The sequence below is a fragment of the Aotus nancymaae genome, unplaced genomic scaffold, assembly GCF_030222135.1.
Source record: "Aotus nancymaae isolate 86718 unplaced genomic scaffold, 86718_ANA_hifiasm-v0.15.2.pri h1tg000033l, whole genome shotgun sequence".
Taxonomy (NCBI): domain Eukaryota; kingdom Metazoa; phylum Chordata; class Mammalia; order Primates; family Aotidae; genus Aotus; species Aotus nancymaae.
Window position 1 is genome coordinate 17,189,354 of NW_026988447.1, and position 16,273 is coordinate 17,205,626.

At 35.0% G+C, this 16,273-nt stretch overlaps 1 protein-coding gene across 3 annotated transcripts in view; it reads left to right on the forward strand.

The window, feature by feature from the left end:
- Positions 1 to 16,273, forward strand: part of LRBA (LPS responsive beige-like anchor protein) — a 742,045-nt gene that overhangs the window by 653,278 nt on the left and 72,494 nt on the right. For all 3 annotated transcript variants that reach the window (XM_064383828.1, XM_064383829.1, XM_064383830.1), the window contains exon 48: positions 5,464 to 5,631. In XM_064383828.1, the coding sequence (XP_064239898.1) occupies positions 5,464 to 5,631 (168 nt within the window). The remainder of the gene's footprint in view (positions 1 to 5,463; positions 5,632 to 16,273) is intronic.

Consider the following 16,273-nt stretch of genomic DNA (forward strand, 5'->3'; position numbering starts at 1 on the left):
ATGTGTATCTGGGCTGCCTAGGCTTATTTCTCTCTGCTTATAAAAAGTGTATAAGGAATATTTGATCTTTTTATTTAACTTTTTATAAAAATCATTTATCTCATAAATATCACTAGTTTTTATTTAGTTTCTTTTTTTAATGTTAGTATGAGAATGTTTAGCCAAAGAGTAAGTAAATATTAGCATTAAGCTAGGACTGACAAGTATGAGAAACATAAATAATAAACAAATAAGGTTTCTTGGTCTTGAAGTAAACAATTATCTAATAATTTCCTTTGTTGGTTGAAATTGGTTTTCTTGATTTTTGCACAATTTTTACATTAGCAAAAATTTGCTTTTTTGAAAACAAAAGGAAATTGCTAGTGTATCACTAATGCATGTGTAGATTAAATACATTGTTAATGCCTTTTAGTTTGGAATTTTTATTCTCAAATAGCGTAGAGTTTCTTGGAAAAAGCTGACTATTTCTATGTTATCATATTTTTTGACTCTACTATAGAAAGCAACAATAATTTCATGTAATACTTTTCATAAAGAAATAATCTATTTCTTAAGTAGGTTAGTTTCAGGAAAACATTGATTGTGTTCTTTCAGCGAGATTTGCTAAACATACACACAGACACATACATATATATATACACACACATTGTAATTATTTCTGACACAGTTATACAAACCTGTTTATGAATAATTTACTGTTATCTTTATATTAAAGCTTTAATTTGTTGATATTCTGTATGCAGACCAAACAAATGAAAGTTACTAATAAGTGTATATGATGTCTGTGTACTGTACTTTTTAGCATATCTGAAGTCTTTTAGTCTTTGCCTAATAGATCTCATTAAAAAAACAGATATCAGCCCCAAGACAGTTTGTCAACACTAATATGAGTCCCCCTGGATTAGGTTGACAATTTGTGTGAGGCTTCATACGATAGTCTTTTCGTGGTCTTATTTGATCCTTAACAATTGGACATTAGTCACTGATTTGTTTTATAATAACTCAGATGAGTTGAATATTATTGTATTGTGTTGGACATTTTAGTGGATTTTCTTTTTTACAAATTTTACTCAGAGCACACATTGGATGTAAATGATGTATGCAGCCTGCTAGGGGAGTACTAACAATTGATTGGTTAGGTTTGAGAGCAGCATGGGAAGAATGTTACTATCCCCTAGCTGCAAACCATATTTAACTCCAGGCTTAATGAGGACTGTCGGGTTTGAAGGCTTTGAAAAATCTTAAATGCTCAGCATTCCACTGGCATGTTTTCATTTTTTTGTGACTAAAAATGTGGATCTAAATGAGAATTGTATATATATATGAAGAATATTTTTTAAAATCTTAATATATACAAAAGGGATTTAATATAGGTTTTATGATATATGTTTTTAGATCTTAAAAATGGGAGTTATAAAAGGCAACCTCGGGGTATCCCATTTTAAATTTTCTTCTGTTTGTATTTTTTTCCTTAATTTCTTCCTGCCTGTCCTTTTCTCTTCCCTCAAGCCTTAAGTGCATTTACCTACTACTGATTAGGCAGTTGTAATTCACTGATGGCAAAAGGATGTTAAAGTTCTGAACTGACTTTGTACTGAAATAACTTTGAAACTTCTTGGAATTCTGTTATACTTATCACATTGTTCTTTTAGGTGCCTTTTAAAAGCATTGGTATATTGCAAGGAATGCTCGAAGCTGACTAATAGAATTTTTAGTTGAGTGTTTGAGAAATTATTTAAAGTTTATTCATGAAGGTAACGTGTTTATCAACCTCTGGAAGTGATTTTGCCAATAGTTCCACGAATTACTGGTCAACTCCTTAAGGACTGACCTGTGACAATGTAAAGCAAGGTCTGAACCCCACGGCATTGTGGTAATCCCTGCATGTGTGTTTGCATCATGATATGAGCACACAGTATCTTTCCTTTCGGCATTTTTGCTTAAAACTCTGATGCAGTATCAAGATGTAAAGCTTTAAGCATCGAAATCTTTACCATTTTGAGTGTGCATAAAGAAGTAGTCACCCATAAGGAAAACTCAACAGTTCTTTGTTTGGTGACACATAAAATAAAATTGCCCTAGTTTTTAGAGCTTTAATATCGAGAAAATTCATTTGTACTTTTTCATTTGCTGAGCCTTCTAGAATTTTATGGTCTCAAATCACAGCACCATGGACACTCAGGAGACTCCTGACTGTTTTATCTTATTAAACAATTTTGAAATCATTAATTTTTAATTAGCTTGGATGCAGGGTTTTTTTTTATTGTTTCAATAGTGTGCGTATATGAACTAAATGTTTTTTATTTAAACTACTGGCGAGAGTACTATTTATGTAAATAAAAACTCTTAGATTCTAATAGTATATACTGTGAGTTTGCTTCATATAGTCATACATTTTTGTAAACTCAGAGATATTATATGCTAATCCATTATAGTAGAGCTTTTTGGCAGTTTATGAACTCAGATTTCAAACAGCCACCAAAAAGGATGTAAGCTTGAAGATATGTATAGGTCCTTCCCAGATTGAAAGTTCTAATTAAGTGAATTGGAGAAAATTAACTGAAATTAGCTGTCAGAAAGTCACATTTAAATGAGTGATGAGCTAGTCTGGCAGTAAACATTTAAATGATATAAATTGCCATTTAAGTGTATGGTTTAATGTTTGTCATGCATTAATGTGACATGAGACTGCAGTGACAATCAAGCAGCTTGCTCTAATTTGAACATATTTAGGGCTTTTGTGTGGAGTGCACTGCACACAAATTAAGACAATTGCTTTTTTTATGTATCATTGTAAATGCGCCTATCCCCCCCAACCCCATCCCTACCCAAGCTCTAAGTTAATGAAACCAACGTATCATTTCTGTGTGTAACTTGCATTAGTAGTTCCTAGATTTTTTTGAATTTATGTACTTAAAATAGGCATTTACTTAAAGTTATCACAAGCTTCTCTCTTATTTCAAGTAAAATATGATGCAGTTTTGTATTCTCATATCTGTTTAATAAATTTGTAAATGTATTTTATAAGAGATATCTAAAACAGTAACTTTCTCAATTGAAATTAGCTAAATATTTTTAAGGTATTATTTCATTTAAGGTATACTTTGGAATGTGAGAATTGCCCAGAGTTTTGTTTACAAAATTATATTTAAAATTTTATATTTGCGATATATTATAAAGCTATGTTAAATATTAAAATAAATATTTTTTGGTATTTAGCTATAGACATTTCTTTTTCATAGGCACTTATTTTAATAAAGCATATCTTGGCCGGGTGTGGTGGCTCATGTCTGTAATCCCAGCACTTTGGGAGGCCAAGGCGGGCAGATCACGAAGTCAAGAGATTGAGACCATGGTGAAACCCCGTCTCTACTAAAAAAATATAAAAATTAGCTGGGCATGGTGGTGCGTGCCTGTGGTCCCAGCTACTCAAGAGGCTGAGGCAGGAGAATTGCGTGAACCCGGGAGGCGGAGGTTGCAGTGAGCCAAGATCACGCCACTGCAGTCCAGCCTGGCGCCTGGTGACAGAGCAAGATTCTGTCTTAAAAAAATTAAATAAATAAAATAAAATAAAGCATATCTTTACACAGTGTCCACATGTAAATGAATAGAAACATCTTTTGTCACAAGGTGGTTTATATCTCATTGGTTACTTGCTATACAAGTTGGTGTGTTTGTTTTAAAACCAACAGATCTCTTATAACATAGCAGCAAGCCATACTGAAAATTTCAAGCCCTCACAATCATAGTCTTACTACTCTAAAAATAAGAATCAATTTCTATGAGATATCAGATATAGCTTGGTATAGCAGTCCCCCCCTTATCCACATTTTGCTTTCCAGAATTCTAGTTACTGTGCTTAACTAAGGTCTGAAAATATGGGAGTATAGTACAATCAGACACTTTGTGGTAGAGACAGAGACCACATTTACATAACTTTCATTACAGTATATATTTTTTACAGTATATTGTTATTGTTCAATTTTGTTGTTATTGTCTATCTCTTACTGTGCCTAATTTATAAATTACACTTTATCATAAGTTTATTTATAGAAAAAATATAGTACATGTAGCTATAGGATTTGGTACTATCCACAGATTCAGGCACCTACTGGGGGTCTTGGAACATACCCCTGTGGATGAGGGGGGATTACTGTATACTCTGAATTAAGCTTCAGAGTTTATGTTTGAACACCCTTTGATTTTAATATAATTATTTATTGTTAAACTAGTCTATAATACTAAACTTTTATGTTGGAATGATTTTGAACAATATTAAATAATATTCAGATGAATACTTTCCTAAGAAATCTCTTTAGTTTTAAAAAAGTTTTAGGATTTATAATGCAACTAAATTCAGCAAACATTGATTGGCATGTTATGTTTTAGGCACAACACTAGTAACTGGGAATATAATGATGGATAGGAAGTGGATCTTGTGCCTAGCATCTCAACCAAATACTTGATTATGTTCATTCATTATTTATTGGGCACTATTATGTTAATAGCATCAAATATTTGTTCAGGTTTGCTATTCATACCTAGAATAATAATTCAGTAATCATAAGTATCCCCACAAGATCTAATTTGTTAGCATAAACATTCAATCAAAATAACTAAATAATTTGGTTATAGATGTTGAAGTAGACTACAAAATATTTTAATTCTAGAAAAATTAAATATTTCAAATGGATAGTAAATTTTTAACATTTTCACATTTAGTTTCCTAAAATAGTGTTTGCCTTTGTCTTTGCATGGCCTTCTTTCTTTGAAGCATAAATTGAGTACTTGTCAGCCCCCGAGTTACAAATGTGACCAAGATAGGCCCAGTCCTGGTCCTCAGTGCTCTTAGTACAGTAGAAGAATACTGAAACTTATGCAATTATTATAATTCATTATGCCAAGTGCCAGAAAGCCTCTAATTTAAACAAAGGACAGATTCTGGTAGAAACTAGGACATCAGATAAGTTATTCCCCCCTTCCCCTTCCTTTCTTCCCCTTTCCCTTCCCCTTCCCCTTTCCCTTCCCCTTCCCCTTCCCCTTCCCCTCTCTTCTCCTCCTCTTCTCTTCTCTTCTCGACAGAGTTTCACCTGTGTCACCCAGGCTGAAGTACAGTGGTATGGCTCACTGCAACCTCTGCCTCCTGGGTTCAAGTGATTCTCCTGCCTCAGCCTCCTCAGTAGCTGGGATTACAGGAGTGTGCCACAACACCTTGCTAATTTTTGCTTTTTTAATAAAGATGGGGTTTCACCATGTTGGCCAAGCTGGTTGAGAACTCCTGACCTCAGGTGATAGAGTGCTGGGACTACAGGCATGAGCCACTGCAACTGGCCATAAGTTTTGTTTTTAAAAAATCTTTGTTCAAAGTAAAGTTAGTGTTAAACTTTACTGCGTGTTCTAAATGTCTCTCTATATTTTTAAAAATGAATTCAGCATAGTAATACTATCTATACCCTTTTTCAGGCCCTGGAGAGTGAATTTGTTTCCTGCCAGCTTCACCAATGGATTGATCTCATTTTTGGCTATAAACAGCAAGGACCAGAGGCTGTCCGAGCCCTCAATGTGTTCTATTACTTGACCTATGAAGGAGCTGTCAATCTGAATTCAATAACTGATCCTGTGTTGAGAGAGGTAAGTTATCTGAACTGAGAAAGCAACTTATAGGCAGGTATATTTAAACTAGAAGGAGCTAGATAACACCTCCCCCATCCTTTGATTTTACCGATGAAGAAACTGAAACTAGATGTAAAGAATAACCTATCAATTAGTGACCTAGCAGGAACTTGAACCCAGAGGTTCTTTCCAACAAAATGTTTGACCCAATATAAAATGACAGCTCTTTCTATTTGAACCTGTTAAGGTATCAATAATCTTATTTATAATTTTATATATCTTTGGAGGTTACTCACATGATTTAAAATAGTAGGAAAATAGTAATAATTCATCAAAGAGATATGATTATGAGCATACATTTATTGAAATGTGATAAACACATATTTATATATAATACCTAAGGACATATATAACCACATAGAAGTTAATGGGGGAGTTGAAGTCCAAATCTTTCTTATGTCCTCTAACTTGTTGTTAGATGTTATTGAACTTGTTTTATTCTTTTCATTTATTTTCTCAAGTAAAACACTTAAAAGATGGTTTTGGCAAATGCAGCATTCACCAAAAAGCCTGGTCTGGAACTCCTGAACTCAAGTGATCCACTTGCCTCAGCCCCCCAAAGTGCTTGGATTACAGGCATGAGCCACTGCCCCTGGCCATTTTTCCATTTTTGAGTTTACAGTTCACTGTCATCAAGAACATTCACATTGTTGTACAGCCATCACCACCGTCCATCTCAAGAAATGTTGTATCTTCCCAAACTGAAACTCTTTATACATTAAACAAGAACTCCTCATTCCTTCCTCCCCCATTCCTGTACAATTACAATTCTACTTTTTATCTCTATAAATTTGACTACTCTGAATACCTCATATAAGAGGAATCATACAATATTTGTCTTTTTGTGTCTAGCTTATTTTACTTAGCATAATGTCTTTAAGATTTATCCATGCTGTAGAATGTACCACAATTTCCTCTCTCTTTAGGCTGAATAATATTCCATTGTATGTATATACCACATTTTGTTTATCCATTTATATATCAATGGGCATTTTGGGTTGTTTCCATCTTTTGGCTATTAGGAACAATGTGACCATCATCTATTCAAGTATCTGCTTTCAATTCTTTTGGATATATACCCAGAAATGGAATTTCTGGATTATATCATAATTCCATGTTTAACTTTTTGAAGAACCATCATATCAAATAATATTTTATATTTTTTTATGATCAACTTTTGCTAAAGACCATTAAAACTTTTGCTTTAAGTTTCTTTGACTTCCTTTTCTTCACCACAACCCTAAGTAGTTAATTATGAGAAAATTAAGCCTTAACTGGATAGTCTTCCACCCATCACACCCTAATTTATTTTTATATTATACATTATATAGACATACATGTAATATATATTCTATATTAGATTTTGCATTCCTTACATACACATGGCCTGTGATATTCTAAGTATGGTAGGTATTTGATGTTCTTAAAATGAGAATATATTGCTTTGTTACTTAGCACTATTAAAATAAATATGCACATTTAATTCACAAAGCTTTCTGAGTGTCATTAAAATAAATGGGGCCAGGCGCAGTGGTTTACATGAGTAATCCCAGCATTTTGGGAGGCCAAGTCAGGATTACTTGAGTCCAGGAGTTCAAGAGCAACCTAGGCAACATAGTGAGGACCCATCTCCATAAAAAGTTTAAAAAGTATCTGGGTATTGTGGCACACACCTACAGTTCCAGCTCTTGGGGGTGGGGGCAGTGTGAGGTGGAAGGATCGCTTCAGCACACGAGGTCAAGGCTACAGTGAGCCATGATTGCACCATGGCACTCCAGCCTGAGCAACAGAGTGTGATCCTGTCTCAAAAATAAGGTGGTGAGGGGATAATCTTTTATTGCAGCTTTGCATACCATTTACTAGTGCTGAATCCTATAGTACAATGGAGTGTGATAAAACAGAATAAACAAAGAAACAAATAAATATGCATTTGAGTCATGGTTCTGATGCCTACTAGTTGTGTTCCACAGACTGTTTCCTATATATAGAAGCAATACGATAATGCCCACTCTACAGATGATGAGATGACATATAATGCATGTAAACCTGGCATGGTGCCTTTCCCCTCATAAGTACTCAGCAAGTGTTAGTTCTTTCCCTTATATTGCTCACAGTTAAATCCCTGGGTTAGAAAACACAACTATAAAAGGAATATGAACTACTAATTATATCATAGAAAGAATCATAAAATGTTAACACTAGAGAAGTTATTAGAGATCATTTCCTTGTGGATACATGCTGAGTTCATTGTGAGGCAAAAAAGCAGAAAACATGAATAGGTCGTTAATTTATTCATTTTTTTCAACAACCTTTTACTAAACCCAAATCATATAATAAGGTTAAAGAATTGAAAGGCAAGTCCCTACCATCCCTCAGCTAGAGTTCACTATCTAATGGGAAAATAGGTATAAGTAAACAAATATAATACAGTCTGGTAAATTCAGTACCAAGATAAATATATGTATGTATGCACAAGCATAGGACAGGTCTAAGCCCAAACTGACAGAATTTAGGCATGTTTTCTAGAGAATGAGAGGCTGGAGCTCCATAGTGAAGGATGAATAAGATCATTGGCTAGAGTCATGAGCAAAAGTTACCTACACAGAGGCAACTGCATACCCTTCCTGCACATAGATAAAATAGATGGCTAGACAATATGGTGTATGTGGAATGAACTGAAGATGAGCAGATGAGAGAGAGGCACACAGGAGCCAAAAGCCTTAATTGCCATAAAAAATAATTTTCAGTAGGGCATGGTGGCTCACACCTATAATCCCAGTACTTTGGGAAGCTAAGGCAAGAGCATGGCTTGAGTCTGGTAGTTCAAGGCCAGCCTGGGCAACATAGAAAGACTTCATCTCTACAAAAAGATAAAAAACTTAGCTGGGCATGGTGGCACATGCATATAGTCCAAGCTGAGATGAGAGGATTGCTTGAGCCCAGGAGTTGCAGGCTGCATTGAGCTATGATCCTGCCATTGCACTCCAGCCTGGGCAACAGAGTAAGACCCTATCTTTAAAAAATAATTTTAACTGCATCATAAGGCAGTAGGGAACCACTGAAAGTGGTTTAGAATATGTGTGTTTAGAATCTGAAAGAAGATTGAACAGGTAAGAACTAAAAGTGCTGACTGATTTTTTAAAGAGGTCTTTGGTGATCTTAGAGAAATAGCTTAGAAGGTAGAGGATTGTGTTATGAATGCGAGATGAAGACAGTGAATAGAGAAAATAATTTAAGGGAGAATTTTTTAACAGCTTTATTGAGGTATAGTTCACATATGTTGCAATTCACCCATTTAAAGCATATGATAGTTTTTAGTATTCACAGATTTGGACAAGGATCACCACAATTCAGTTTAAGAGCATTTTTGTCACCACAAAAAGAAATGTTTGAATGCATCAGCAGTTACTCTAAAGGAGAATTTTTTTTTTAAATGAGTAAATATTGGACTGTGTTTCTGTGTTAATGGGAAAGATCCAAAAGGAGAGAAGCATGTCAGACATGCAGGAGGGAAAGCATGTAATGCACTGTCAAGTTCTGTGTGAAAGTGGAGAAGAACAAAACCCAGAGCATAGAGAGAGATAAGCACTGAACAGGACGTAACAATAGGACCTTGTCTCAGATTGAAGAGTAGACGGGTAGCATGGGGACTTGTATAAGTAAATGTGTATGAATGAGGTGGAAAGGCAACAAGATTCTCTTTATGAGGGCTTGTGCCAATGAGATAATATTTATGTTTAATGGATGCTGCTCAATAATTATAACTTTCAATGTTGTTTTTCTGTTTTCAACATCAGGAGAATAGGTGTAGAAAAGTTGAACAGAGAGGGTGTGTGTGTGTGTGTGTGTGTGTGTGTGTGTGTGTTTGTGCATGCGCATATGCATATGTGTATGTGTGGGAGAGAGAGAGAAAGAGACAGAAAGATAGACACAGATGGGGTTTGCCTCGGAAGTATGGTGAAATGTATAAAAAAGGATCAAAGGTGCAAGGGTGGCTCATGAAACTATTAAAGGGATGTTATGGAAAAGATAAAAAGTAAACCTAGGCTGGATTGAGTAAATAAGAAACGCAGGAAGGGACTGATAACCTGGGAAAGTTTATTCCCATTCTTATTCATTACTCATTCGTTTATTCAATAAATATTCGTTTTGTTCAGGATGCTGAAAATGTGGAGAGGAGCAAGACAGGCAAAGTCCATTCCTTCCTGGAGCTCACATTCTAATGGGGCACACAGAAAATAAAATTTAAAGACTGTAATTTCAGTTGTATCAAGTGCTATAAAGAAAATAGAAGTGAGTAAGGTGATAGAGAGTGCCGTGAGGGTAGAGCACTGTTAGAGACGATGGTTAATGACTGCCTCTCTGTGTTCATAAACAGTGTTTCTTTTACAACTTTGGGATTGGAGTTCAGCTATAGAAGGGCACCAGGGAGTTAGCTCCTACTGCTCTCCCCACGGCCAAGCACGTGCCTGCAACTCCCTGGCTGGGACAACCTCCAAGTCAAGTCTTGTCACAGGCCTCATGCCAGTTGTGAAACTTTCACTATAGCCCTCTACTAATTTACTCCCCACCGCAACCTCCAGGCCACGCCTCTCTTTTCTTCAGAATTTTGTTTCTCTAAGGTGCTTTAATATCATTAATATTAGCACATTTGTATATCTGCTTGATTGATATTAAAGCATTATTTCTGCAAAACCACAGTCACGGTACAAGGATAGATTTCTACCTTTCCAGTATCAAAAGCAGATTAGACTAATTTCTGTTCTGTAGCTATACTTTTCCTTATTTCTACTCACGTCTGTACACTTAATTCAGTCTAGAAATATGTTCACACAGTAATACAGAGGCAAGTTGTCTACATACAAGTCATGTAATCACCTACTATTTTGGGAAAAGTGTCATTCCTCTTGAGAAGGTTTCTATTCTAGAATGAATGGTTAATACATATGGCATAGTAAGTGATCATAAAAATAATCTCTCTATAAAAAGAGCACTAAACGATAAAAATACTAACCATAAGAAGAAGGAAGAGTAATCAGAGAAACAGCCTGCAGCACATTAAACTTTTATGTTGTTTTTAATTTTTAGAAAACAGCTGGGTTATCAATATACAACTATGTCTGCATTTACATAGATCACACACCAGAAAGAATTCTTTTTCAGGCAAATATGCTAATTTTTCAAAAACTATCTTGTGACCCCCAGCTTAAGAAAATATTCTTATCTTTATCTGTTTACTCTTCTTTATTTCTCTGCAGTGTCCCTGCCTTTAACATTTTAAAAAACTTTTCTGTTTCCTCAATATTACATATATTCTTTTATAGATAAGGGACAAATAAATAAAAGTTGGTCATTTTCTGATTATTCTGCTGATTTTGATTTGGCTCATTCACTTCTTTTCTTTCAAACACAATCTTATTAAGTCTTTCTCATCCCATTTTTGAAAAACATAAAACCCAAGGAAAGAAGAAATTTTCAAAAAAGATAAAAATTGGAATATTTGAACTCAGGGTCAGATATGAGTAAGAATAACTCTTTTTACTAAGAAAAAAATGTCTTAAAGTCCAAATCCACAAAGTAAATACATGAGTTGAATATTTTATAAAATAATTTTCCCTCCTAAAAGATTTAACATAAGTATTTTCCTTAAATTAATATATTTAGAGTATAATTGCATTTATAGGCATGGTTTCTAGAACAGTTCTATATCCTTATCCAGAATTCATTCATTAATTTTCATATAAATGCTATTTGCAATATCCAGAAGTTGAGAGCTCATTATCTAGATGTTAGTATCTTAGTGAGAAATAGTTCACTGATGAAGTTTAGTAGGTAAGAAATATACATATATTTAAATACGCAAATATGCATATGTCTGTATGTAGCAATGTGACATTCACTGAATATGGGAGCACAAAGGAGGCATTTCTAATCCAGATTAAGAAAATATCAACTCTCTGAACATAATCCTTCAGAAATTTGAGTTAAGTTGATGAAGCAAAAGAAATGGAAAGGACATTCAAAGCAGAGAGTATAGCATGTGGGAAAGAGCACAGTTTGGCTCTGTGACTTGTAAAAATCACGTGGTAGGTAGGGAGAGCATAAGAAGTTGGTGACAGGCCAGGCAAGGTGGCTCACATCTGTAATCCCAGCACTTTGGGAAGCTGAGGCAGGAGGACTGCTTGAGGCCAGGAGTTTGAGACTAATCTGGGTAATATAGTGAAACCATGTCCCTACAAAAATAAAAATACAAATAATTAGTCAGGCCTGGTGGTATGCTCCTGTAATTCCAGCTTCTTGGGAGGCTGAGGCACGAGAATTGTTTGAATTCAGCAGGCAGAGATTGCAGTGAGTCGAGATCACACCACTGCATTCCAGCCTGGGTAACAGAGGAGACTCTGTCTCAAAAGAGCAGCTAGGCTGATGATATCTGTAAAACATATTTGGAAAGCATTCATGTGTGTTCATCATTAGTTCAAGCCACCATCTTCCTCTCCCCGCTGGACTAACATTAGTAGACCAGGTCACCTTTTTCTATCCCTGCCTACCTACAGTCCACTTTCCACAGAGCTGCCAAAGTGGTATTTGAAACTGTAAGTCAGACCATGTCACTTCCTTACTTAGTTTCACATCAAACATAAAATAAAATCTGCTTGACTCACATGATCTGGCCCTGCATACCTCTCTGATCTCATGTCATCTGTCGTCTTCCTCATTGGTGTGTCCTGTCACACTGACATTTCTGTTCCTGATTACATGAAGGGGAAGGCCTTTGTAAGTCTAATATCAAAACTAAAAATCCCTAAGGAAATTAATATATTCATGTATAAAACTGCATGAAAACTCAAGTTTCTGTACATCTAAAGCAACAACAAATAACAAAGTACAGGAATAGAAAATTCACAAAAGATGAAATGCAAGTCACATGTGAAAAGCCTTTAAGCTGGTCATGGTGGCTCACATCTGTAATTCCAACGCTTAGAGAGGCCAAGGCAGGAGGATTGCTTAAGCCCAGGAGTTTGAGACAGCCTGGGCAAATAATAAGACCCAGTAAGAGAAGTAGTTTACCCTCACTGTTAATCAGTGACATTAAATTGAACACACAATAGCATTTTTGTCCATTAGATTATCTAAGATTAAAAATAGTAAAAATTTCTAATGGTGACAGTATGAGAAAACAGACATTGTCATATATTTAGTGAGGATGAAAATAGGCTGAATCATTATAGCAATCTGTATCAATTATTAAAATGTTCATGCACTATTTACTTGCAACTAACCAAAAATAATAATTGACCAAGTGTGAAAACAAATGTTATATAGTTGTTCATATGTATTAGTCTATACTCATGCTGCTATAAAGACATAGCCAAGACTGGGTAATTTTAAAGGAAAGAGGTTTAATTGACCCACAGTTCCACCGGGCTGGGGAGGCCTCAGGAAATTTATAGCCTTGGTGAAACGGGTAGCAAACATGTCCTTTTTCACAAGGTGGCAGGAGAGAGAAGAATGAGAGCCGAGCGAAGCGGGGAGCCCCTTATAAAACCATCAGATCTTATGAGAACTTATTCACTATCATAGGAATAGTATGGGTGAAACTGCCCCCATGATTCAATTACCTCCCACAAAGTGGGGATTATGGGAACTACACTTTAAGATGAGATTTGGGTGGGGACACAGGCAAACGATATTATCATAATGAAAAAAAAAAAGAAAGGAGCATTATAAATGTCCAGTAGAGAACTAGTTAAATCAAATATTGGTAAATTTACATAGTGGAATACTGTATATCATCAAAGATGTTACTATGTAGATCTGTATGTATTACCATGGAAGTATATTTTGCCGTATTACAGTGAATAACAGATCATGTTAAATAACTATAAAGTAGAAACGCATAAGGAAGAGTCTGGAATTATGGACCCCAAAATGTTCATGGTCATTATCTTTGGTTAATGAGATCATAGAATTCTTTAATTTGCCCCTTTCTATATTTTAAAAAATTATATCTCTTGAAAATCAGGGAGAAAAAGCCAAATACAACTCTTTTTTCCCTTTTCAAGGGGAAAAAAAGCCTCTTCTTGAAAATCTGAAAAAACAATGTATGTTAACATGAGGATATAGATACTGGCTTTTTTTTTTGGCTCTCCAGAGGTCTTTTGTTATTATTTTCTGGGTTTTGGTCATATTCTTTCTCAACAGTCAATGTTGTTAGGATATTGACTGTCCATAATTTTCTTCATGTAACTTTGACAGGGATGAAGAAATTTACAATTTCTTAATTTTTATCTCAGAAATCAGAGTACCTCCAATGTCTTAATTTTCTATGTGTGTTATTTAATCCACTGAGCTATGGGAGGTTTTCATACTTTTTAACGTTTGAGTTTATTTCTTCATTTTCCCATCATATTTGAGGGGGAACCCAACACTTCTACTTTTAGGGAAAATATCTTAAATATATCACTGTTAATTGTAGTTGTTGTCATTATGTAAAAGCTTTTGGTTTAAGAAGGCTTTTGGTTTAAGATTCATGAATTCTAGATCTCTGGGTTCACTACTTTGTGTGTGTGTGTGTGTGTGTGTGTGTCTGTGTGTATAATTAGTTATACAAAGTGCTTTAAAAATGTATTTATCAAAGCAGTACATGTTAACTATTTGAAGAGTTAAAGAATACACAAAGTATAAAGTGAGACACTAGAGAGCTCTCATCCTCAAATTAGTTAACTCTGGTTAACTAATATCAGAGTCACATGTTCATGTCTAACTATAAGTTCCTCTTTAATGCAGTTTGATGTGTATGTAAAGAAAAAAAAGCCTCTGCTACAGAACTCATCATCCTTTCTGAATGCCTGAAATTCTACCATTAGAGCTAATTTATTTGGTTACAAATCCTTTTTTAAAATAAATAAATAAATAAATCCTTTCCAATCATGTGGCTGTCTGTGAACAAGATTGGACAGTAGGTTGATAAAAGGGAAAGTGCAGACACAGCAGAGTCTGGAGCAGTTGTTGCATAGGGGACACCAGGGCAGACCTTGGGGTGCACCTGGAGGTTGGAAGAAGGGGTGGGGGTTCAAAGGCTGAAAGATACTTGCAGGTAGATGTTGCTGTCAGACATCCTTAATATAAACAATATTATCTGTGCTTTTTCATCTTGTACTTTGTCATAAATACTTGCTACATTTCCTCTGAAAGTTTTATTTTCTCCTTTACTTTTCACATAAATACATTGTTTTATGTTTATGTGAGTTCAGAAATTAACTAAAGTTTTAAATTTCCTTTTGAAAATGGAACTCCGCTCTATTTGCATTGATAAATAGGGAAGGGGGAGAGCCGCGATATTGCCCAGTTTGAAGAATTATTATATACAAATGACCTCAACATGAAAGTAAAACCTGAAAATGTTCCCTAAGTTGTGTTTAGTGTCAGTGGTTGGTTTTCCCTCTTCCAAATTTATCCTTCCAAATGCTGTCTTAGCTATGCGTAATCACTCTGAGGTCTGTTTTCCAAAAGAAGCAGCAGCAGTGTTTAAGTTTACATGACCCCAGTTTCATGACAGCAGTAGCAAATCAGATATCTTATCCAAGGAAAAGCATTTTTGGCTTAGAATTCCATCACTCTGTTGGTGGGAGTCAGCAGCTCATTTCAGCTCCAACACTGCTGCAGAACACTGGCTGCAGTGAATCTTTCAGAAAGCATAAACACAATTAGTATTTATAGCATTGTTAACATTTGTTAAATAGTTGGGGGAGTGGTCTGTAAGCCCGTTTTAAGCAGGTGATGCAAGAATCTTTGTTGTGACTGTGGTGAGATTTAAGAGTAGGACGTGATTACAGTGGTTGTAGCAATATAGTAAATTAGGAATATTGAATACGGTAAGTTAAGATTTCATGCAACCACAATTTAAAGTGTTATAGAAATAATCCTGAAGTATCTCTGGCTAGAAGTGTGTTACACAGATGGCGTATTTGACACAGTGCAGAGCAGGAACTGTACAATGAGAAGCCAAATAAACGGTAAGGATTAGTCAGATTTTAATTGAAAACCTACATTTAAAATACCGTAAAATTATGCCAGACTTTCTTTTACTTCAAAACCACAATAATCAGACAAAAATTCCCTTATTCAATTAAATGAGCATCAAAGTTATCATTAAAGCTAATCTTTGTATTTTGCTTATTATTATGTCTATTGCAGACTTACTAGTTAGGTGTAACTAAATTGTACACCCAAGGACATGAAGCAAAATATTAATATTTTTATCATTTTTTTCCCTATTAACTACCTACGAAATTCTGAGCCATTCTGTTATTCTGATGACTTCTGTCATGAACCCCTGTTTCCTTTCAGGTACCATCTTTACTTCATCTAGGTCACTCTTAGCAAATGAATAACCAATGACTGCTGCTTTTCATGACATAGTTTAAACATATTTGTCAGGTTTTGAGAAATAATTTAACCTTCTGAATGTAAAAATTAACTCTCTGGATGTTGTTGGTGTTTTTTTCCCTTTAAGAACTTTACTGTGTTTTCTCAACATTTGTTTCCTAGCATTGGCAACCTCTTTGAAGACATTCCACTTATTTTTCTAGGCAGGCTG